At 43.9% G+C, this 22,663-nt stretch overlaps 3 protein-coding genes across 3 annotated transcripts; all 3 read left to right on the plus strand.

Moving 5' to 3' along the window:
* Positions 1–707: 707 nt before the first annotated feature.
* Positions 708–1,502, plus strand: LOC135886068 (olfactory receptor 11A1-like). The gene has a single exon (XM_065413957.1). It carries the CDS (start codon positions 708–710, stop codon positions 1,500–1,502), a length of 795 nt encoding a protein of 264 aa, XP_065270029.1.
* Positions 1,503–11,526: 10,024 nt separating this feature from the next.
* Positions 11,527–12,489, plus strand: LOC135886069 (olfactory receptor 2AP1-like). The gene has a single exon (XM_065413958.1). The coding sequence runs from the start codon at positions 11,527–11,529 to the stop codon at positions 12,487–12,489; it is 963 nt and encodes a 320-aa protein (XP_065270030.1).
* Positions 12,490–15,652: 3,163 nt separating this feature from the next.
* On the plus strand, positions 15,653–16,681 carry LOC135886070 (olfactory receptor 11A1-like). Its single transcript, XM_065413959.1, has one exon. The coding sequence runs from the start codon at positions 15,653–15,655 to the stop codon at positions 16,679–16,681; it is 1,029 nt and encodes a 342-aa protein (XP_065270031.1).
* The last annotated feature ends 5,982 nt before the right edge of the window (positions 16,682–22,663 follow it).

A 22,663-nucleotide genomic window follows, 5' to 3' on the forward strand; every position in this document is an offset into this window, starting at 1 on the left:
TTTCCAGGTTTGTTACATATGCTTAACTCAACCACATGCTTAACTCAATGCAGGGGTTATTGGAGAAATGCTATTGCTCATGATATCCAGGAACTCAGAATAGGTGATTACAGTATTCCCTTCTGGATGTATTTCAAACATATACACTCTAGTTCAAAGAAGAATGCATTGAAGGAAATTCTATGGCTTACAATATACTCTCCAGGCTGAGTTTCACATCAATGCATCTATGAAAAACAGTTAGGTCAGAAGAGTAATAAATGAACAGTGTAGTTGCCATTTGGAGCTTGCAAGTGGGGAGTGTCCATTCCAAAACACTGTGTACATTATATGATTAAACCAATGTCTTGGCTTTTGAAAGTTTATAAATCATACTCTCTTTATGCATTTTGAACTTTTCTACAATCAATTGGATAGAAATCTGATTTCAATTATACTGCAATCTCTTTCACACTCACTACTTTTTATCTATGAATAGATACATCTCATGGAAAATTGGGGAAGACGGAATCTATATTCAGCTCATGGAGAAAGGAGAAGGGAATAATCAAACATATGTTAAAGAATTCAACCTCCTAGGATTTGGAAATCTCTCTGAACTGCAAATTCTTCTCTTCCTTCTGTTTCTAGTGATATATATTGTGACTGTAGCTGGGAACATCCTCATCATGGTTCTAGTTGTGGCTGATCAGCACGTTCACACCCCCATGTACTTCTTACTGGGGAACTTGTCCTGCTTGGAGACCTGCTACAGCTCCACCATCCTGCCCAGGCTGCTGGCCAGTCTTCTGACTGGGGACAGAACCATTTCTGTTAGTGGCTGCATCACTCAATTTTATTTCTTTGGTGTGCTTGTGGCAAGTGAATGTTCTCTCTTATCCATGTTGTCCTATGACCGGTATTTAGCAATATGCAAACCACTACACTACATGGTTCTTATGAATGGAAGAATCTGCCTGCAGTTAGCAGCTGTGTCCTGGATGGGTGGATTTATGGCAACAACCATAGTAACATGTTTAATGTCACAATTACATTTCTTTGGCCCCAATGAAATTGACCATTTCCTTTGTTATTTCACCCCAGTGATTAAACTCTCCTGCAGTGACACCAGCCTGATCACATTGGTGACCTTTATATTATCTTCTATAGAAACCCTGCCCCCATTTCTATTCACCCTGACATCCTATGTTTTTATCATCTCCACCATCCTGAGAATCCCTTCCACTACCGGGAGAAGAAAGGCATTTTCCACCTGTTCTTCTCACCTTATTGTGGTTACAGTTTTCTATGGGACCCTGATGATTGTCTATGTGTTACCAGACACTGAGACACTGAGAGAACTCAACAAAGTGTTCTCTCTCTTCTACACAGTCTTGACTCCCATGGTCAATCCCCTAATCTACAGCCTGAGAAACAAAGAGGTCCATTGTGCCCTAAGAAAATTAATCAATAACTGTGTGGTACGCACAGAAATTGAGAAAGGAGTCGCTCCTTTAGCTTAAAGGTAGAGCTCTGTTGTGGAGTTCCAAAGATCTCACTTGCGAAGCTGGAAGTTGACCTTAGTGGGAGATAGGCATGTATCCTGCTTGGGGGCTTTTGAAAATCCCATTTGTACCTGTATGCATCTTCAGGTCTATATGTCCCAAATCCACAAAGGAATTTAGGTGCCTAAAGCCCAAATATAGGCACCGAAATCCCAGATTGAGCTGCTACTGTGACTCAGATGGTGCCTAACTCTATAGATGAGCTATCACGAGGCACCCCAATTTATGCTGTAAAAGTCCCCTTAGCTCCTGTGTCTGGACATACTACATACTGCCTATGGAAGGCTCCTGGGCATCCCTCTCAGACCTGAACCCTAACACAACCCTTAAAGCAGATGAAGTCAGGCACTGTGGTGCCTGTGACAGCTATGGTTATTTCCTGCATTATGCTTGATGGTCCTTATGGAATTAAGTTAAAATGAATTAAGAGTAAGTGTCTTAGGAGCTCATTGTTTTAAAAATGCAAATGTGTAGGTGTTAATATAAGTCTGTATGAAACTTGTCTAGGAGACATGACTGCTGTAACCTTGGGAAATTGTTTGAGTTTCAAAGGACAATTTGAAACAATGGGATCAAATGAGAATGAACTGTTAGTTGAATAGTTTCCCTAAGAAATGCTGGGGAGGAGGCAAATGCAAATGACCCACCTCTTGACCAGATCTTTGGAAGCTTTTTCCTGGGAAGGGGACCTTTGACTACAAATTATGTATTCCCAGGATCCAAAGGCCCAACAACATGAAGAAGGGACTCTCAGAGTCATGGGTGGGTTAGTGGGAGGGGCTTGTTCTGATCAACAGGAGCTTGCAGGCAGAGGAAAACCCCTGTGTGAGATTTGAAGGGCTGTTCAACAGTCAGAGCCCAAGGTTGGAGTTAGGGTGGTCTCTGGTAAGTGTTTTAGCATGTGTATAGGATTTTCCATTCTTTTAAGCTTTTCCCATGATGCTTTTCCCTTAAAAATAAATTAGCTTGCATCCGAAGTGTTGTGTGGTAACAACTGTGGCAGTTGCACTGTTTCTCATCTCTGAGGAGAAAGCAGATGTGACCTGCAAGGGAGGCCTGGCTTACTGGGGAACTGAGAGCTATGCAGCCTGTAAACACCCTGGTCAGGAGAAAGAGAGATGTGTGTCTCTGGCCAAGAGAGGTGATGCCCAGACAGTGAGCACCTTTGGCTGGCAATAGGGGGGGTACAGGTGCAGTTGCCCTGAACTGTGACACTGTTCATATCTAAAATGTGTTGCTGGTTTTTTTTCTATTCATATCACCTAATAATAGGGTTACCATTCGTCCGAATTCCCCCGGACATGTCCGGCTTTTTGAGCTAAAAATAGCGTCCGGGGGGAATTTGTAAATGTCCGGACTTCCCCCCCCCCCCCATGCAGAGCGCGCGTGGCTAACAGGGCAGCCCTCCGGATGGTGCCACTTACATGGGGCTCCAACACCCAGAGAGAGCCCCTCCTCTCCCCTGCAGCAGAGATCACTCCCTCCCTCCCTCCCTCCCTGCATTTGCAGATCGCCTCCGGCAGTCTGGAGCTCCTCCCCCGCTCCCCAGTCTGCCGGGACGAGCGTCTCAGGCCGTTCCTGAGCAAGCTCACAGAGACATTAGGCGAAGGCCAACAACAAGGGGGCCAGGGGGTCGGAGAAGGGAGAGGGAGGTTCTGGAGGGGGCAGTCAAGAGACGGGGGGGCTTTCTGGGGGTGGGGGTGTGGATAAGGTTTTGGGCAGTCAGGGTACAGGTAGGGGGTAGGGTGCTGGGGGTCCTTTGGGGGGGTCTTAGGAGGGGGCAGTTAGGGGACAAGGAACAGGGAGGGTTAGGTGGGGGGGGTTCTGGAGGGCAGTTAGGAGCAGGGGTCCCGGGGGGGGCAGTCAGGGGACAAGGAGGGGGGGTGTTTGGGAGTTCTGGGGGGGGCTGTCAGGTGGCAGGGGTGGGGAGAGGGATCGGAGCAGTCAGGGGACAGGGAGCAGAGGGGTTTAGATGGGTCGGGAGTTCTGGGGGGGGCTGTCAGGGGGTGGAGAGTGGTTGGATGGGGCATGGGAGTCCTAGGGGTCTGTCTGGGGGTGGGGGTGTGGATAAGGGTTGGGGCAGTCAGGGTACAGGTAGGGGGTAGAGTCCTAGGGGGCCAGTTAGGATGGGGGGAGGGTCTCAGGAGAGGGCAGTCAGGGGACAAGAGGCAGGGAGGCTTAGGTAGGGGGTGGAGTCCTGGGGGGCAGTTAGGGGCAGGGGTCCCAGGAGGGGGCAGTCAGGGGACAAGGAGCGGGGGAGGGTTGGGGGTTCTGAGGGGGGGAAGTGGGAGGGGAGGGGAGGGGCTAGGGCAGGATGGGGCGGGGTTAGGGCAGGACAGGGGCGGGGCTAGGGCGGGGCTCCTCCCGTCCTCTTTTTTGCTTGCTGAAATATGGTAACCCTACCTAATAACAAAAATTAACCTCCCCCATCGACCAATGAATATGCTTCATGTGCTAAGATGAGGAGAATTGTATTGTAGTCCCAGCTCTAAGCTCTTGCATGCCTTGGACAAGTCTCTTCCCCTTCCTGGGACTCAGTTTCCCCTTTGCAAAGTGGCAATATTAGTAGTTATGTGCGTCTGGAAATTACTTTGAAAATGCTTGTCAAGGTGCCACCCCCACTCTGAACTTTAGGGTACAGACATGGGGACCTGCATGAGATAACCCCTAAGCTTATTTACCAGCTTAGACCTAGTAGCTGCCACCACCAAATAGTTTAAACAAACATTTATGGGAGAGTCATTTGGAAACTCTGTCTTCCCCCCAAATATTTCCCCAGTCTTTATCCCCCTTTTCCTGGCAGGATTGGGACTGATTCACCTCCCACCAATTCCTGGTGAACCCAGATCCCAAAACCCCTTGGATCTTAAGGAAAAATCAATCAGGTTCTTAAAAGAAGACTTTTAATTAAAGAAAAAGGGTGAAAGGAATACCTCTGTGAGATTAGCATGCAAGCTACTCTCACAGACAACAGATTCAAAACACAGAGGATGTCCTTCTGGGCAAAAATTTAGTTACACCAAGAAACCCAATTTGATTCTCCCTCTATGCAAAAGAAAGTCAAAAAGAAAATAAACATAATCTAATACATTCCTTCTCTAAACACTTACTACTTTTAAGAAATGTTAGATGGCTGATTCCTGGATCCTTCACTCCGGCACAAAACTTACTGAACAGACAAATTACTTTTTCCCTCCTCCCTCTTTGAAAACATCTTGTCCCCCCATTGGTTCCTCTGGTCAGGTGTCAGCTAGGCTATGTGAACTTCTTAACCCTTTACAGGTAAAAGAGGAATTAACCCTTAACTGTCTGTTTATGACAATGCTGGAATAAAATTGCAGAATAAGCAGTAAGAACCATGACTGAAGTGAGGAACATGTATGTCTTTGTCATGGACCTATGAAAAGGACATGGGCATTGTGGAACCCGGGCTCTATGTACAATAAATGAGGAGAGACAGGCTCCTAATAATGGGTTCCACAAAAGCCAGACAGCTAGGCAGCAAGCAGCCTACGTTAGCCAAGGAGAGACCCCAACGATAAAAGTGTGGCCTAAGTCTCACCCCACGCAGGGAGTTTGGTGCCTAAATCTGGGCTGCCAATCCCTGATTACGATCCACAGAGAATGCCATCTCTTGGAGTCAAGTAGTTTTGGCACCTCAGTAATTTGTGGTGAGAATGAGGTTAGCACCTGCCTCACCCCAGAAAAAATAGCAGGGACAGGGCATGAGCATAAGTAGGGCTTGTAACCTTTAGCCCCGTGGTTAGGGTACTCATCAGTAATGTGATAGACCCAGGTTCAATTTTCCTCCATGCTAAGCTGACACATGGGGAATCTCTAGTCATATACCTTCTTCAAATCAGTCAGAGGGCAGAACTGAATTGGGATCTCCCATATCTTGGGTTATTTCCCTCACCATTGGGCTAAAATTTATTGAAAGCGAGATCAGGTGCTTCATCCTCCATTATTTGGTGATAGGTGTGCTCTGACCCCACCTACCGGATAGGGCCATGAAGGTGAGATATCTCTCCCCCGATTGAGGGGCAGGCTGGGGCTTAGGAAGGAGGTAGGTGTCCAGACAACAAGAGCCAGCTGTGTGCCTGTCCAGGGTCTAAAACATACGTTCCTAAGGATCTTTTACAGCGGAAATACAGGTTCACAGTGAGTTTCGGCATCTACAGGATTAAGCAGAATCCAAACAGGAGTTTTCTTGATCACAGTGTTGCCTAAATCTTAGAATTAGGTGCCTGAAACTGGGGTTTAGGAACCTAAGTCCCTTTGTTGTCCTGGGCTTTAGACTCTTAGAACATAAGAGCTGCCTTACTGGGTCAGACCATGGTCCGTCTTGCCCAGTATCCTGTCTCTAACTGTGATCTGTATCAGAGCTCCGGGGGAGTGTACAGAACAGGGCAGTTGCAGTGATCCACTTGTCTTCCACTCCCAGCTTGTGGTAGTCAGAGGTTTATGGTTGCCTCATGCAAAGGGTCGCATCCCTGATCATCTTGTCCAATAGCCATTTATGGGCGTGACCTCCATTAACTTACCCAGTTTTTTTTTAACCCACTTTCATTTTGGCCATCACAAGATCCCATAACAATGAGTTCCACTGATGCATTGAGTGAAAAAGTACTTCCTCTTTTTTGTATTAAGCCAGATGCCAATTAATTTCATCAGGTGACCCTGCTTTTTGTGCTGAGGGAAAGGACAAATAACACTTCTCTATTAACCTTTTTCACTCAATTTATGATTTTATAGCCCTTTATCAGATCTTCACTCCCCCTCTTAATCATCTCTTTTCTAAACTGAACCATTCTAATCTTAATCTCTCCTCAGACAGAAGCCAGTCCATACCCTTGATCACCTTTGTTGCCCTTCTCTGACCCTTTTCCAGTTTCACTCTGTCCTTTTGGAGATGGGCCAGTGAGAACTAGACACAGTATTCAAGTTGTCTGTTAACACACACACGCCACACAAGGCATGACATAAAGGGAGGATCCCTGGAGGGTTCAATGGGGATTGCAGTGGCCCCATTGTTTACTCTGTTTTAACAAGCAACACAGGATTTATTTCCCACATGAGGGCAAGTTTAAAACTGTCATTATCAGCAGCCTCAAGAGAGATCCCAATGACAGCTGGAGCCAGGCTGAGGCTGCTGTCCCATATAACCAAAAATCCAGAGTAGCTGGCAGCTAGGTGCTGTGTAACACACAGAAGAGTTTGCATCAGGCAAAAAAGCAAGAGCGACTTCGGCACAATGTACGTATCTTGGGAAAGAGAGTGAGAGTGCAAAAGACACTGAGCAGAGCAGAGCGATGGTGGTAGGCAGATCTTGATCCACACAACCAGGCACCATCAAGGGGGAGGTTGCTGCTTCCACCTGAGGATTAAAGGTAAATCTGGTCATTCCTGGGTGAAATTGTGGGGGTTTTAGGCAGGAGAATCTGCTATATTGGGAAGGCACACAAATGTGTTTGTGCATTTACCACTCTGTATCATTCCTCATTCTCGCCTGGATATGTCTTGTCAATTCTGCTAATATTGCTGAACTGAGACATGACAGAGAGTGCCTTTGAGTATTGTAGCACAGAATCCACATGCACTTCTCTCCCCTTTGCCCTCCCGCCTATCCCTCCACCCCAACAGACTCACACACATGAGCTGGGTGACAGGGTGCAGTGGCGGGTGTAATGTGCCCCATGGTTTGCTGGGAGACTCACAGAGGGGATGAGAGTGAGAGGGATCTATGGAGTCTGCTCAGGGTGTTCCCTTTGTGCATGGGGCAGAGTCATCCTCCCATTTGTGCTGTTGGTCAGTGTCTCTGCTTAGTCTCAGGCACTAACATGATGCCATCCCATTCGTGACCCTCTCTGGGGAAGCTCAGCTCTGTGACCCTCACCACCATCACAGCAAGTTCAGGGGTCATATTGTACAAGCAATTCAACCTGACCTCCCCATGTTATGCCATGACACTAGGGGTTAATGAGATCATAGAATATCAGGGTTGAAAGCGACCTCAGGAGATTATCTAGTCCAACCCCCTGCTCAAAGCAGGACCAATCCCCAACCATTTCCCCCCCCAGATCCCTAAATGGTCCCCTCAAGGACTGAACTCACAACCCTGGGTTTAGCAGGCCAATGCTCAAACCACTGAGCTATCCCTCCCCACATCCTGAGATGTACAAACAGGGGAGTGATGAGTACGGAGGTGATGTTACCTCTCTACTGGGCATTGGTGAGACCATCTGCATCCAGTCCTGGTGGATGTCAACAGTTTTAAAGGGACGTTGAAAAATTGGAGAGGGGGCAGAAAAGAGCCACAAAAATATGGGGGGGGGGGGAACAGGAGAATATGTGTTAGAATGTTATTTAAAGGGCTAAAATTGTTAAATTGATTAGAAAAAAGATTGAAAGTTGACTTGATTACAGTGTATAGGTACTGACATGGAAGAAAATACCAAGTAATTAAGAGCTATTTAATCTATCTGTGAAAGGCATAATAAGAACCAATGTCTGGAAGCTGAAGCTAGACAAACTCAATTTAGAAATAAAGCAAAACAATTTGACAGTGAGGGAGATATTAGAACAAAGTACCAAAGGAAGTGGTGGATTCTCCACCTCTTGATGTCTTCAAAATCAAGACTGGCTGCCTGTGTGGAGGATTTGCTTTCATGGTCCTGAGTAGGCTGTCCTTTCTGGAAATCTTCTCCTGTCCCCTGAGAGTACCCCTTTCAAGAGACTGGCCCAAGCTTCCCCTTAACATAGGCTGGATCCTGCAATCCAAGCACTTCCCAATTCTCTAGGTATCAGCCTCTTTAGTGCCAACCATGTTATTCTGGCAGATCCACCCAGAGTTTAGCCTGCTATAGATTTTTCTCCCTGAGCCTCTGGCAGAATGAATTTGCAGTGACACAGGAAAATCTTCAATACAAAGTGGTATTTATTTGCCCAAGGGGACACAGCAATTAGGAAAATGGTTTAAAAGAACAAAGAACTTCTTATCTTACCTAAGCTTAACTCCTCTGTCCATAGCTCAAGTTCTTCCAGATCCCACTTCTGAGTCTCAGGGATACTTGCATCCACACAGACCCTCTCTCTATGTCTCATAGTGAATCCTTACCGGCCAGTGTCTTTGATTTCTCACTTCCCAGCCTTGGTAAAACAACTGTGTAATGTTGGCGGCAAGTAACCTGGCTCTTGTGTGTGATTGTTTGCTGGGATGGTGCTTATCTAGGTAGTGGTTTTGCCTTTCCTATCTTGGTTCCTCCTGTGACGTTACAGTCTATATGATTTTATAAAAATATGCTAATGAGTGAATATAATGTAACTGGAATATGCTTCATGCAAAAGGTCTCTTGTAAGGTATCATTACAAAGCTTATAACCTACTGAGTGTAATCATCCTATTTGTATAAATGTACTACTCTTGTATCTGAAACTAGAAATATAAAATACAACTCTGAGGGCCTATTGTAATTATGCAAAGTGTGGGCCATTAATGGTGGTTTGGAATCTTGATGACTCCCATTAATCAGGACAATTGTCTGCAGATGACTCTGTTTTACTTGTAAGTCTCCCTGTATACCCGTGTGCTGACAAGTGGGTAATGGGGTCTTACAGTGACATGTGATCATGTCACCTGAACTGGAATCCATCTTTAACCTGGTGCTTTTCCAGTGAGGAGGGGTGGGAACCCAGAGGGACAAAGGATTCCCGCCTTATTGAAAAGATATATAAGGGGAGGAACAGAAGAAAAGAGGAGCCATCATGAAGAATCCCCACCTGAGCTGGAACAAAAGCTGTACCAGGGGAAAGAATTGTGCCCAGGCCTGGAAGGTGTCCAGTCTGAGGGGAAAACTTACTGAAACATCTCTAAGGGTGAGATTATCTGTATTCAGTTTGATTAGACATAGATTTGCATGTTTTTGTTTTATTTTGATGGTGACTTACTTTGTTCTGTCTGTTACTACTTGGAACCACTTAAATTCTACTTTCTGTATTTAATAAAATCACTTTTTACTTATTGATTAACTCAGAGTATGTATTAATACCTGGGGGAGCAAACAACTGTGCATATCTCTCTATCAGTGTTATAGAGGGCGAACAATTTATGAGTTTACCCTGCATAAGCACACTTCTGTAAGCTGTTTTCAGTTAAGTTTGCAGCTTTGGGGCACTTGATTCGGACCCTGAGTCTGTGTTGGAGCAGACGGGTGTGTCTGGCTCAGCAAGACAGGGTGCTGGATTCCCAGCCTGGCAGAGGGAAAGCAGGAGTAGAAGTAGTTTTGGCACATCAGGTGGCAGCTCCCCAGGGGGTTTCTGTGATCCAACCCGTCACACCTCCAACAACTGCTTTTGATCTCACACCATAGCAAGCAATCCATCGTAAATTAATGGAGAGCTATGCACAATATTAATATACAATAACGCAGATATTCGCCAGTTTGACATATATGCTTTTGTTAGCCAACATATATATTAAATGTATTATTTACACCATGTTCATATGTATTAAGCCCACTGGATGAATATTGTATATATGAATATCTGTCAGTTATGCCTGTTAATTGTATTTTTTTTCTCCACACATTTTTCTTCACCCATGTCAAGTATCCTACAATACTGTGCAAAACTGAAGTCAGCTTTGGCACTAGAAAATCAGAAGTCTCTCAAAGACAAGATATGTAAATTGTGTGTCCTAATACAGGCTGGGATGTATCTCTATGGCCAATTGGTTTGGAATGAAATCTCTAAAATAGAGACAAGAAAAGTACAAAACAAGTGTACAAGTTCAGGAACTGTTACAAACTGGTGTGTTGGATTTTAATGATGTATAATGAGCTTTTTAACTTGTAAAATCATTCTATAAATACAACTTTCTGAAATATGTATCTCTGAAGCACAGCTTCTATGTAAGGAGAACATACTGCAATGTAAGAATTGCTTCTCAAAAAGAGGGTATGTATGTCTCCTTTCCATATTGTACTGTTTTGTCTTTGGTGATTTTATCTCGTGAACATTTTAAATAATGAACCACAAGTATGGTCAATCAATGGCTACACCTTTTAGTCAATACTTTGCTCAACAACAAGATATTGGGCTCAATGCAGGCGTAACTGGGGAAGTGCTATGACATACAGGAGAACAAGCAACATAATCACAACGATCCTTTCAGGTTATTTTATCTAAAATGAATGATGTAATTCAAATAGGAATTAATTCGTGCAAGTCCTATGACTTTCAATATACGTAGGATTGGAAGGATTAGATTTTTATTGGTAAATGTCAGTTAACATCAATTTCACAATACACAAACACCCTGATGAAACTATGTTTCCATTGATAATAATTGAAAATTTACAGTTAGGCAAGGTTAGAAAAAAGAATTCTGCTTGAGAACTACTTAGAGTTTCATTTAAGGATAATTAATTTGTATATTTATACAGGATGTTGGCAATTTGTGTTTTAATGACTATAAACCTTTAACTGTTTGAATTTCAGCCTCTACTATCATTAAATAATTATTGTCTGACCCACACATTGTCTGATCCCTGAACAATTTCCTGCAACTGTGAAAATTTAAATCAATAAAAGGGAAAAAAATAAACCATGATATTATCCATGGAAATTGCTTCTTTTAAAAAAATGTGCCAAGCCTAAATATATAGCCCTGTCTAGACTTAAAAACTAGGCATCCATGAACGAAAAAAAGTTGGAGGCAGAAGACTGATAAATTAACATTTCGGCAGGCAAATAGGGAATCTCTATTCCAAAATTTGTGCAAAGTCTGGGACCAAAGCAGTTACATGGCTCTGTAAGATTATGTAAATTATGCTCTCTGTTTGCACTTTGAACTTTCTAGAAGCAAATAGATGGAAATTTAGCAAGTCCAATTGCACAGCAAATTCTTTCAATGCTCATTATTTTTTGTCTCTTGTTAGAAAATTTCATTGACAATGAAGAAAGAGGGAATCTATATCCAGCGTATGGCTCCAGAAAAAGGAGAAAATCAAACATTTATCACAGAATTCATCCTCCTGGGATTCGGCAATCTCTTGGAGCTGCAAATTCTTCTCTTCATAACATTTCTCTTGATCTACATTGGAACCATGGCCGGTAACATCCTCATTGTTGCGCTAGTTGTGGTTGACGAGCACCTTCACACTCCTATGTACTTCTTCCTGGGGAACTTGTCCTGCTTGGAGACCTGCTACACCTCCACCATCCTGCCCAGAATTCTGGCCAGTCTCCTGACTGGGGACAGAACCATTTCTGTTATAGGGTGCATTGTACAATATTATTTCTTTGGTTGCCTTGCAGCTTCAGAATGTTACCTCCTAGCAGTAATGTCCTATGACCGGTATTTAGCAATATGCAAACCACTGCACTACACTGCTCTTATGAATGGCAGAATCTGCCTTCAGTTAGCAGCTGTCTCCTGGATGAGTGGATTTATGGCAACTACCGTAGTTACATGTTTAATGTCACAGTTATATTTCTGTGGTCCCAATGAAATTAACCATTTCCTTTGTGATTTCACCCCAGTGATTAAACTCTCCTGCAGTGACACCGGCCTGATCATACTGGTGACCTTTATACTCTGTTCCATATTCACCCTACCCCCATTTCTATTAACCCTGACATCCTATGTTTTTATCATTTCCACCATCCTGAGAATCCCGTCCACCACCGGGAGGAGAAAGGCATTTTCCACTTGCTCCTCTCATCTCATCATGGTGACAATGTACTATGGGACCCTATTCTTTGTCTATATGTTACCAGAAACTGACACACATAGAGACCTCAACAAAGTCTTCTCTCTCTTCTACACAGTCCTGACTCCCCTGGCCAATCCCCTCATCTACAGCCTGAGAAACAGAGATGTTAAGGAGACTCTGAGAAAAGTCATCAGTAAATGTATGATGCTCACTGAAAATCAGAAAAAGTGACTGATATGAGAATGAATCCATCTGGCAAAACTAGCAAAGCAGTTAACTTCCAGGTGGCCAATAGCTCATGACAATGTGAGTTTTCTTGGGGAACATGGTGTGACAAAGTTCCTCCTCTATCTTGGTGGGTCCTGCGCTTATTGGCGGATTTTCTTGCCTCAGAGATTCACCATGTGGGTTGGGGAACAGCCCAGAGACCTTCCCCTCTGGAAGAACCCACAGTCCAGGTCAATTGGGAGGTTTGGGGGGAACCCGGGCCCGCCCTCTACTCTGGGCTCCAGCCCAGGGCCCTGTGGACTGCAGCTGTCTATAGTGCCTCCTGTAACAGCTGCATGACAGCTACAACTCCCTGGGCTACTTCCCCATGGCCTCCTCCAAACACCTTCCTTATTATCACCACAGGACCTTCCTCCTGGTGTCTGATAACGCTTGTGCTCCTCAGTCCTCCAGCAGCACACCCTCTCACTCTCAGCTCCTTGCGCCTCTTGCTCCCAGCTCCTCACACTCGCACCACAAACTGAAGTGAGCTCCTTTTTAAAACCCAGGTGCCCTGATTAGCCTGCCTTAAGTGATTCTAGCAGCTTCTTCTTAATTGGCTCCAGGTGTCCTATTTAGCCTGCCTGCCTTAACTGGTTCTAGCAGGTTCCTGATTACTCTAGTGCAGCCCCTGCTCTGGTCACTCAGGGAACCGAAAACTCATCCAGTGACCAGTATATTTGCCCTCTACCAGACTCCTGTACCCCACTGGTCTGGGTCTGTCACAATGGGTACATGCTAAGTATGGGATGGCTGCATTCCTAGTTGATTAGAGCTGACACTTACTACTGCCCCAGTTGGAATCATAATTCTCCTGTTCTCTGAATTCCAATGACTGAAATTCAAGATTTTAGTTACAAATTTTGTGTGTTTCTTTGCTCTGACTGAGTTCAGAAAACTGTATTTTACACAGCACTGCCCTTGGATCCCAATGGGTGGTATTGGTTTCTTAACATATTTTGTCTCTTAACTTGGTACCAGGGCATCCTATTTTATTTTATAGTTGGATAGATTTTATCAGCCGTCATAAAATTGTTTGTTACATGTGTTATCTTGCAATGATCAGAAGGTTCATAAGATCCTAAATGGATTTCTGCATGTTGAAATAAAATAATGAATCGACACGAATGATTTCTGGTGAAACATCTCTTTTTCCTAAAGATCATTTCAATATCAGGTGAAAAAATAATTAATACGTGTGGAGAAACTGCTATTTAATTCTGCATTAGAAAATTGCCAGAATCTATCAAAACACGTACATGAATTAGGAACCTGAGTCCCAGTAACTTTGCAACTTAGTTGAATTCCTAAGGGTGAGCTTTTTAAATGTTCTAAAGATGCAGATAAGTGTCTAGGTGTATATACAAATCTGCCTAGGCCTTGGAGTCCTGACTGACACACACACAGGGCATGATGAAAAGGGAGATTCCCTGGAGGTTTGAACAGGACTTGCTATGGCCTTGATGTTTCTGCTGTTTTAACAAGCAAAATAGGATTTAATACCCCTGTGAGGACAATTGAGTAATGATCATTATCCTCAGCCACAAGGGAGATCCCAACAGCTGTCAAGGAGAGGATGAGGCTGCCTTCCCCTTTAAGCCCTTTAAGAACCCAGGAGAGGCAACACTAAGTTTCTGTGCATCATACAGAAGAGCGTGCATTGAGTGAGAACACAAGAGCAGCGCAGCCAAGCAGCAAAATGTAGGTGTCTTTGCAGAGTGAATGGGATTGTCTGAGACACTGAGGAGACCAGAGCGGTGGTGGAATCTGGATCCCGATCTCCACACCCAGTCACAATCAATGGAGAGATGTCCACTGCATGCTGAGCATTAAAGGTAAATCTGATCATTCCTGCATCAAATCCTGGGGATTTTAGGGAGAAAATCCTGGTATATTGGGAAACAGAGCAGGCTGTACTGCCTATCAAGTACACTGTTCCCTTGTAGTTTTACTGCTCTGTATCATTCCCCATTATCCCCTTGATATGTCTCAGCACTGCTCCTACTATTGCTGAACTGAGACACTACAAAGAGTGACTGTACATATTGCAGCACAGAATCGGTCTGCAGTTCCCTGCCAGCAGACTCACAGAAATCAGCTGGGTTACAAGTTACAGCTGCGGGTGGAATGTGTCCCTGGGTTTGTAGGTGATTCGCCAAGGGGATAAGCATGAGAAGGTTCTGTGCACATCCTCTTAGGGTTTTCCCTTTGTGCACAGGGCAGAGACATCTTCTCTTTGATGTTAGTCAGTGTCAGTGCCTAGTCTCCATCACTAGCATGATACCACCATGTGAGTCTGTCTCTGGGAAAGCTTCTGTGTGTGACCCCAACGATGATCAGAGCTAGTTTAGGGGTCGTAGTTGAGGAGAAACTTAACATGAGCTGCCAGTGTGATCCTGTGTCAGAAAGTGCTAGTGTGATCACTTAAAATCTATCCTTTTTAGTTAATACATTTGATTGTTTCTTATACCCGAGGCAGTGTGTTTCGTTTGAAACATGTCAGAGATTCCCCTTGGGACAACAAGCCTGGTACATATCAATTTCTTTGTTAAATTGATGAACTCATATAAGCTTGCAGCATCCAGCGGGCATAACTGGACACTGCAAGACGGAGGTTCCTAGGGTTGTGTCTGGGACCGGAGATATTAGCTAGTGTCATTCAGTTGCACAATCCAAGCAGTGGCTGGCTAAAAGTGCTCACTCACATAGCTGGGAGTAGCTTACATGCTAGAGGCTCTGAGTGAACAGCCCGGGAGTGGGGATTCTCCCAGCAGAGCAGGGTAAGACTGGCTCCCAGAGTCCCACCTAGCTGATCACTGGTCCGGATAACAACAGAGGAATGTCACACTATGCAACTATGAATGAAAGAACTTGGGAACAGAAGAGTGATAAATTAACAGGGTAGTGCACTTTGGACGTGTCAAGTCGGGAATCTCCATTCCAAAGCCCTGTGTAAAATCTCAGATTAAAGCAGTGTCTTGGATCTGTGAAAGTTTATAAATATGCCTTCCATTTGCACTTAGAACTTTTCCAGAATCAAATGGCTGGAAATTTATCCAGTTCAATTGTACAGCAATCTCTTTCAATGCTCATTATTTTATCTACCACTAGATAAATGTCATCAGAAATGGAGGAAGGAGGAACTTGTAGACAGCTCTTGGAGAAAAGAGAAGGGGAAAATGAAACATATATCACAGAGTTCATCCTCCTTGGATTTGGGAATCTCCATGAAATGCAGATTCTTGTCTTCCTGCTGTTTCTAGTGATCTACATTGTCACTGTGGCCGGGAACATTCTCATTGTTGTACTAGTTGTGGCTGATCAGCACCTTCACACCCCCATGTACTTCTTTCTGGGGAACTTGTCCTGCTTGGAGATCTGCTACACCTCCACAGTCCTGCCCAGACTGCTGGCCGGTCTCCTGACTGGGGTCAGAATCATTTCTGTTAGTGGCTGCATCACTCAATTTTATTTCTTTGGTTTCCTGGTGGCAGTTGAATGTTCTCTCTTATCCATGATGTCCTATGACCGGTATTTAGCAATATGCAAACCACTACACTACACTACTCTTATGAATAGCAGAATCTGCCTGCAGTTAGCAGCTGTCTCCTGGATGAGCTCATTTCTGGCAACTGCTGTAGTAATATATTTAATGTCACAATTACATTTTTGTGGCCCCAATGAAATTGACCATTTCCTTTGTGATTTCACCCCAGTGATTAAACTCTCTTGTAGTGACACCAGCCTAATCAAACTAGTGACCTTTATATTCTCTTCTATAGACACCCTGCCCCCATTTCTATTAACCTTAGCATCCTATGTTTCCATCATCTCCACCATCCTGAGAATCCCTTCCACCAGTGGGAGAAGAAAGGCATTTTCCACCTGCTCCTCTCACCTCCTTGTGGTTACAATCTACTATGGGACACTAATCATTGTCTATGTGTTACCAGACATTGACACACTTAGAGACCTCAATAAAGTCTTCTCTGTCTTCTACACTGTCCTGACTCCCATGGCCAATCCCCTCATCTACAGCCTGAGAAACAAAGAGGTCAAGGAGGCCCTGGGAAAAGTATTCATTAAATGTATGCATCCGAAGAAGTGGGTTGTAGCCCACGAAAGCTTATGCTCTAATAAATTTGTTAGTCTCTAAGGTGCCACAAGTACTCCTGTTCTTTTTGCGGATACAGACTAACACGGCTGCTACTCTGAAACCTGTCATTAAATGTATGGTGCTCTCAGCAATTCAGGAACAGTGATTGATATGGGAATTAATCAATGTGTCATATCTAGTGTGATGCATAACCAGGAAGGGTTAAGCATCCCGAAGGATAAATAACTCAAATTCAACCCTTAAAGACATACGGGTAGAAAATATTTGTGTTTTTGTGTATTTACATATATATCGTTAAAGGTCAACAATGTAATCAAACAGTCCCTGTCTATGCTGTATTCTGTTAATTCTGAGATCAAAAGGACATCTTAACATTTAAATGAATTGTAAATATAGGATATCACTGTATTCATATGTGTTTGAAATCTATATCAAATCATCTGCAAATGGTGGAAAAACAAGCAACTGCCCTAGGTTAATCTGTGTGGATAATTACCAGCAATGCTTAAGAAATGGGTCCACTTCAAAGCCTCCATGAGTGGCTATTGTTCGTGAAGGACTCCGAGCTGTCACAAGAAGGACTGAAACTATATAGAGATATTTGGATCCCAATCCTTTTTTATCTTAGATCTGCTTGAGGCTTCATGCAGGGAAAGCCTAAGCCATAAGAATTGAGATCCCAGTCCTGACTGGACCACCCTGAATGTAAACAGTGGACTGTAAGCTATGAACTATTTCTGAAATAATGCTTTGCAACTACAGAGTTCACCATGTCTTCTATGAATCTGAACCTCAAGAATTATACTCATGTCTGTATGTATACTGATCTTTTTACCAATGCTCTCTATCTTTTCTTTTTTAATAAATATTAGTTTAGTTAATAAGAATTGGCTGTAAGCATGTATTTGGGTAAGATCTGTAATATTCATTAACCTGAGAGATAATGTGTCCAATCCTTTGGGATTGGTAGAACTTTTTAAAATTATGAATAAGATTTTCAGTAATCCTCATCATATTTGACTTGGGTGTCTCGGTGGAGGCCTGAGGCTGGGTCGCTTTAAGGGAACTGTTGGCTTCTGGGTAACCAGTGTGCTTTTATAGAAGCTGTTTTGTGCTGGCTTGGTAAATCTAAGTATTGGAATATCCACCAGATTTGGGGATTGTCTGCCCCATTCTTTGCAGTTCACCCTAATTGAATGACCTCTGTTGGCTCCCCTAAGACTCCAGTCACAACTTGCAAGGTAGTTTGAATTTAGGTTGTCCCTAACCCATGCTAATGGGAGTTTCCTTGGTGAATGTGAAGACATGCTACATTTTGGGATGGCTGCATTCCTAGTTGAATAAAGTTGATACTTACTACTGCCCCAACTTGAATCATAAGTCTCATGTGCTCTGCATTCCACACAGTGGAGTTCAGGATTTTAGCTACATGTTTCATCTGCTTAGAATCATAGAATATCAGGGTGGGAAGGGACTTCAGGAGGTCATCTAGTCCAACCCCCTGCTCAAAGCAGGACCAATCCCCAACTAAATCATCACAGCCAGGGCTTTTTCAAGCCTGATCTTAAAAACCTCTAAGGAAGGAGATTCCACCACCTCCCTAGGTAACCCATTCGAGTGCTTCACCGCCCTCCCAGTGAAAAAGTTTAACCTAATATCCAACCTACACCTTCCCTACTGCAGCTTGAGACAATTACTCCTTGTTCTGTCATCTGGTATCACTGAGAACAGTCTAGATCCTTCCTATTTTGAACTCTTTTTCTGGTAGTTGAAAGCAAGTATCAAATCCCACTCATTCTTCTCTTCTGCAGACTAAATAAGCCTAGTCCCCGCAGCCTCTCCTCATAAATCATGTGCTCCAGCCTCCTAATCATTTTTGTTGCCCTCTGCTGGACTCTTTCCATTTTTTCCAGATCCTTCTTGTAGTGTGGGGCCCAAAACTGGACACAGTACTCCAGATGAGGCCTCACCAATGCCGAATAGAGGGGAATGATCACGTCCCTAGATTTATTGGCAATGCTCCTACTTATACAACCCCAAATGCCATTAGCCTTCTTGGCAACAAGGGCATACTGTTGACTCATATCCAGCTTCTCGTCTACCGTAACCACTAGGTCCTTTTCTAGTCTGTAGCAGTGCATGGGATTCTTCCTTCCTAAGTGCAGGACTTTTCACTTGTCCTTGTTGAACCTTATCAGATTTCTTTAGGACCAAACCTCTAATGTTTCTAGGTCCCTCTGTATCCTATCTCTACCCTCCAGTGTATCTACCACTCCTCCCAGTTTAGTGTCATCTGCAAATTTACTGAGGGTGCAATCCACACCATCCTCCAGATGATTAATGAAGATATTGAACAAAACCGGCCCCAGGACTGACCCTAGGGGCACTCTGCTTGATTCTGGCTGCCAACTAGACTTGGAGCCATTGATCACTACCTGTTGAGCCCGATGATCTAGCCAGCTTTCTATCGACCTTATAGTCCATTCATCCAGCCCATACTTCTTTAACTTGCTGGCAAGAATACTGTGGGAGACCTTAACAAAACTTTGCTAAAGTCAAGGAATAATACATCCACTGCTTTCCACTCATCCAGAGAGCCAGTTATCTCATCATAGAAGGCAATTAGGTTAGTCAGGCATGACTTGCCCTTGGTGAATGCATGCTGACTGTTCCTGATCACTTTCCTCTTCTCTAAGTGCTTCAAAATTGATTCCTTGAGGACCTGCTCCATGATTTTTCCAGAGACTGAGGTGAGGCTGACTGGCCTGTAGTTCCCCATATCCTCCTTCTTCTCTTTTTAAAAGATGGGCACTACATTAGCCTTTTTCCAGTCATCCAGGACCTCCCCCGATCGCCATGAGTTTTCAAAGTTAATTGCCAATGGCTCTGCAATCACATCTGCCAACTCCTTTAGCACCCTCAGATGCAGTCCATCCTGCCCCACGGACTTGTGCTTGTCCATCTTTGCTTGTAGGTAGGATACTTCTTTGCAGGATTCAGTCTCCCATTCTGTAGGTCTGGCCTGTGTTCCTTGTTCCTACATTTATAACTTTGCATTTGGCTGTGTTAAAATATATTTTGTTTGAATGGATCCGGCTCACACCACTTCACCAACCTTTGCGTCTTCCATAGTTCATGGATCAGCAGAGATTTCATACTGAATTCCAGCTCATTGGTACAAATATTGAATGGCATTGGCGCTAGTACTGATCAATGCAGAACCCCACTTGAAACACCCCCATTCCATGATAATTTACATCAGCAACTACTTTTTGAGATCTATCAGCAAGCCAGTTTAAAAAAAAAATGTGTGCTTTATTTATATTATATAGTGCTCATTTAAATCACAATGTTGTCATACTAAGTTAAATGCATTACCAAAGTCTGATACATCTATGCAGTACCTTTACCAACCAAACTTCTAATCTCCTCAAAGAATTAAATCAAGTTTCTTTGACAAGATCTATTTTGCATAAAGCCACTTGATGAGCATTAATTATACCCATCATTCAATTCTTAATCAGTAGAATCTAATATTAGTTTTTTTCACAATTTTGTCTGGGATCTCTCTCCTTCTGGTGAGAAAAAAAATAAAAGTCTCAGTTTTCTTCTAATGATGAATGAAAGCAAATGTCAAAACTTTGATTTTTTTTTCCAAATGAAATTCTTGTATTCCAGTCAGCACCAGTGAACACTTATTGCAGGTCCTGTGCTGGCATACCCGCTAGATGTGGCAGTCCCTAAGAGCATAGCACGAGCACAGAAAGCTTCAACATTTCTTTCCTCAAGTATTCAAGTGCAGGGCATCAGATGAGAGTGGAGAGAGGACAAGGGAAGAGGTGGACAAGGATCCTAGAGAGAGCTGGAGAAATTTAATCTAACCTGTTCCTCAGGCTGGAGCAAGAATCAGAGAGTCATCCAGGTCCTTGACAGACCATTGCTTCGTCCCTACACTCTATTTCCCCACAATAGTCCCTATGCTCTATACCCTGCATCCAATGGACAATGGCCCCTGGATTGTATTGACCAATGCACAATATTAACATTGCTGGTGCACAATGGTTCCTGCACTACAATCCCTAGTGACTCATGTACAAAGACGAAATGGTCCCTTTGCAATGCACTCCAATGCCCACGGACCTGTGGTTCCTTCCCTAGATTACCCACTGCCCAGTGATGCTGTAGGGAAATTAAAGAAGGTACTAACAGTGATTCCCCCAAGTGACAGTGACCCCCTCATAATTTGTCCCCCACACTTTAAAATCCAACAGTTTCACCAAGTACAAAAATCTCTTGGGTCTTCTGTTAAAACTTGTAAGCTACTGTCTGTAGAAACCATTGATTATATCTATCCTGTGAAAAATACTTTACTACTATGTATAACTTACAAACAAGTTAACTGACTTTGTTCTTGAAGTAATTGATACAATGCAAACAAACACTATAAGCCGTTAAGTGACTTTCACTTCATTCAACGGCTCCTAGGACAGACCCCCATCCTCTGTGATTAAAGGGCCGGGAGTCTCAAATGAATTAGCACACACCCTGAAAGTGGTGGAGACAGTAAATTAAAATATGGTTAAGGTATGGAATGTATGCTGATGAATGCTTGATATACATGGATGGTTAGGGAGGTGCCAGCCTAGAAAGGAAGTATCCATCGGCCGAAGAATGTGTCAAGTGGATGACCAGAAAACCCCTGGAGGGTAAACTGGGATCCACCCCATCACCTGGAAGGATGAGAAACACAAACTTTGGACAGTGTGGAGCCACCAGGAATGTGCCACTTTGGACAGGAATGTGCCATCTGCTGATTGAGTCAGCAACAGCAGGATGAAACAGTTCCCATAGACTAACATAGGAATTAATTCCTGTAAGAATGGACTCTAAAGACTGATGATTTTGAGTCTCTGGTTCTGCTGCCAACATGGAAGGGCATCGGTGCATGCCCGACAGAGACCCAGCTCGTCCTTGTGCCCGCCTTTCCTGGCCAGTTAGCCGCCACAAGCTATGAACCCAAGCTGCAAACTCAAGCCACAGACTCAAGCAGGACTGGTAACTATGCAGCAGCTGCAGAACATCTGATGGATGTGTGTGTGTGTGTGTGTGTAGGTATTAGGTATAATGTGTGTGTATAAGGATTAAGATATTAGTTATTGGTCATAAATCAAATTGTTATCATAATAAATGTGGCATCTTTATCTTGTCCCCTTTAATAAGATCCTGCTGGTTTTTATTCTATTGGTATAACAATGGCAGCACTATATTTCCAGCCCCCATAGCCCTCATCAAGAGCAGAAGCAGAGACAAAACATTCCTTTATCCTTATCCTGTCTGGGAAGAGTTTTCTGTGCAGGTTTTTCCTCAGGGCAGACTACCGACCCTTGATCACCTTTGTTGCCCTTCTCTGAACCTTTTCCAGTTTCACACTATCCTTTTTGAGATGGGCCAGTGAGAACTAGACCCAGTATTCAAGTTGTCTGTTAATACACACATGCCACAAAAGGCATGACAAAAAGGGAGGATCCCTGGAGGTTTCAATGGGGATTGCAGTGGCCCCGTTGTTTACTCTGTTTTAACAAGCAACACAGGATTTATTTCCCGCATGAGGGCAAGTTTAAAACTGTCATTATCAGCAGCCTCAAGGGAGATCCCAATGGCAGCAGGAGCCAGGATGAGGCTGCTGTCCCATAAAACCCCTGTAAAAATTCAGAGCAGCTGGCAGCCAGGTGCTGTGTAACACACACAAGAATGTGCATCAGGCGAGAAAGCAAGAGCAGCTTCAGCATAATGTCACTTCTCCTAATATTGCTGAACTGAGACATGACAGAGAGTACCTGTGAGTATTGCAGCACAGAATCCACATGCAATTCTCTCTTCCCCCCTGGCCCCAATGGACTCACACACATGAGCTGGTTGACAGGGTGCAGCTGGGGGTAGAATGTGCCCCATGGTTTGCTGGAGAGTCACGGAGGGGACTAGAGTGAGAGGGATCTATGGAGTCTGCTCGGGGTGTTCCCT

This window comes from Emys orbicularis, chromosome 12, assembly GCF_028017835.1.
Source record: "Emys orbicularis isolate rEmyOrb1 chromosome 12, rEmyOrb1.hap1, whole genome shotgun sequence".
Taxonomy (NCBI): domain Eukaryota; kingdom Metazoa; phylum Chordata; order Testudines; family Emydidae; genus Emys; species Emys orbicularis.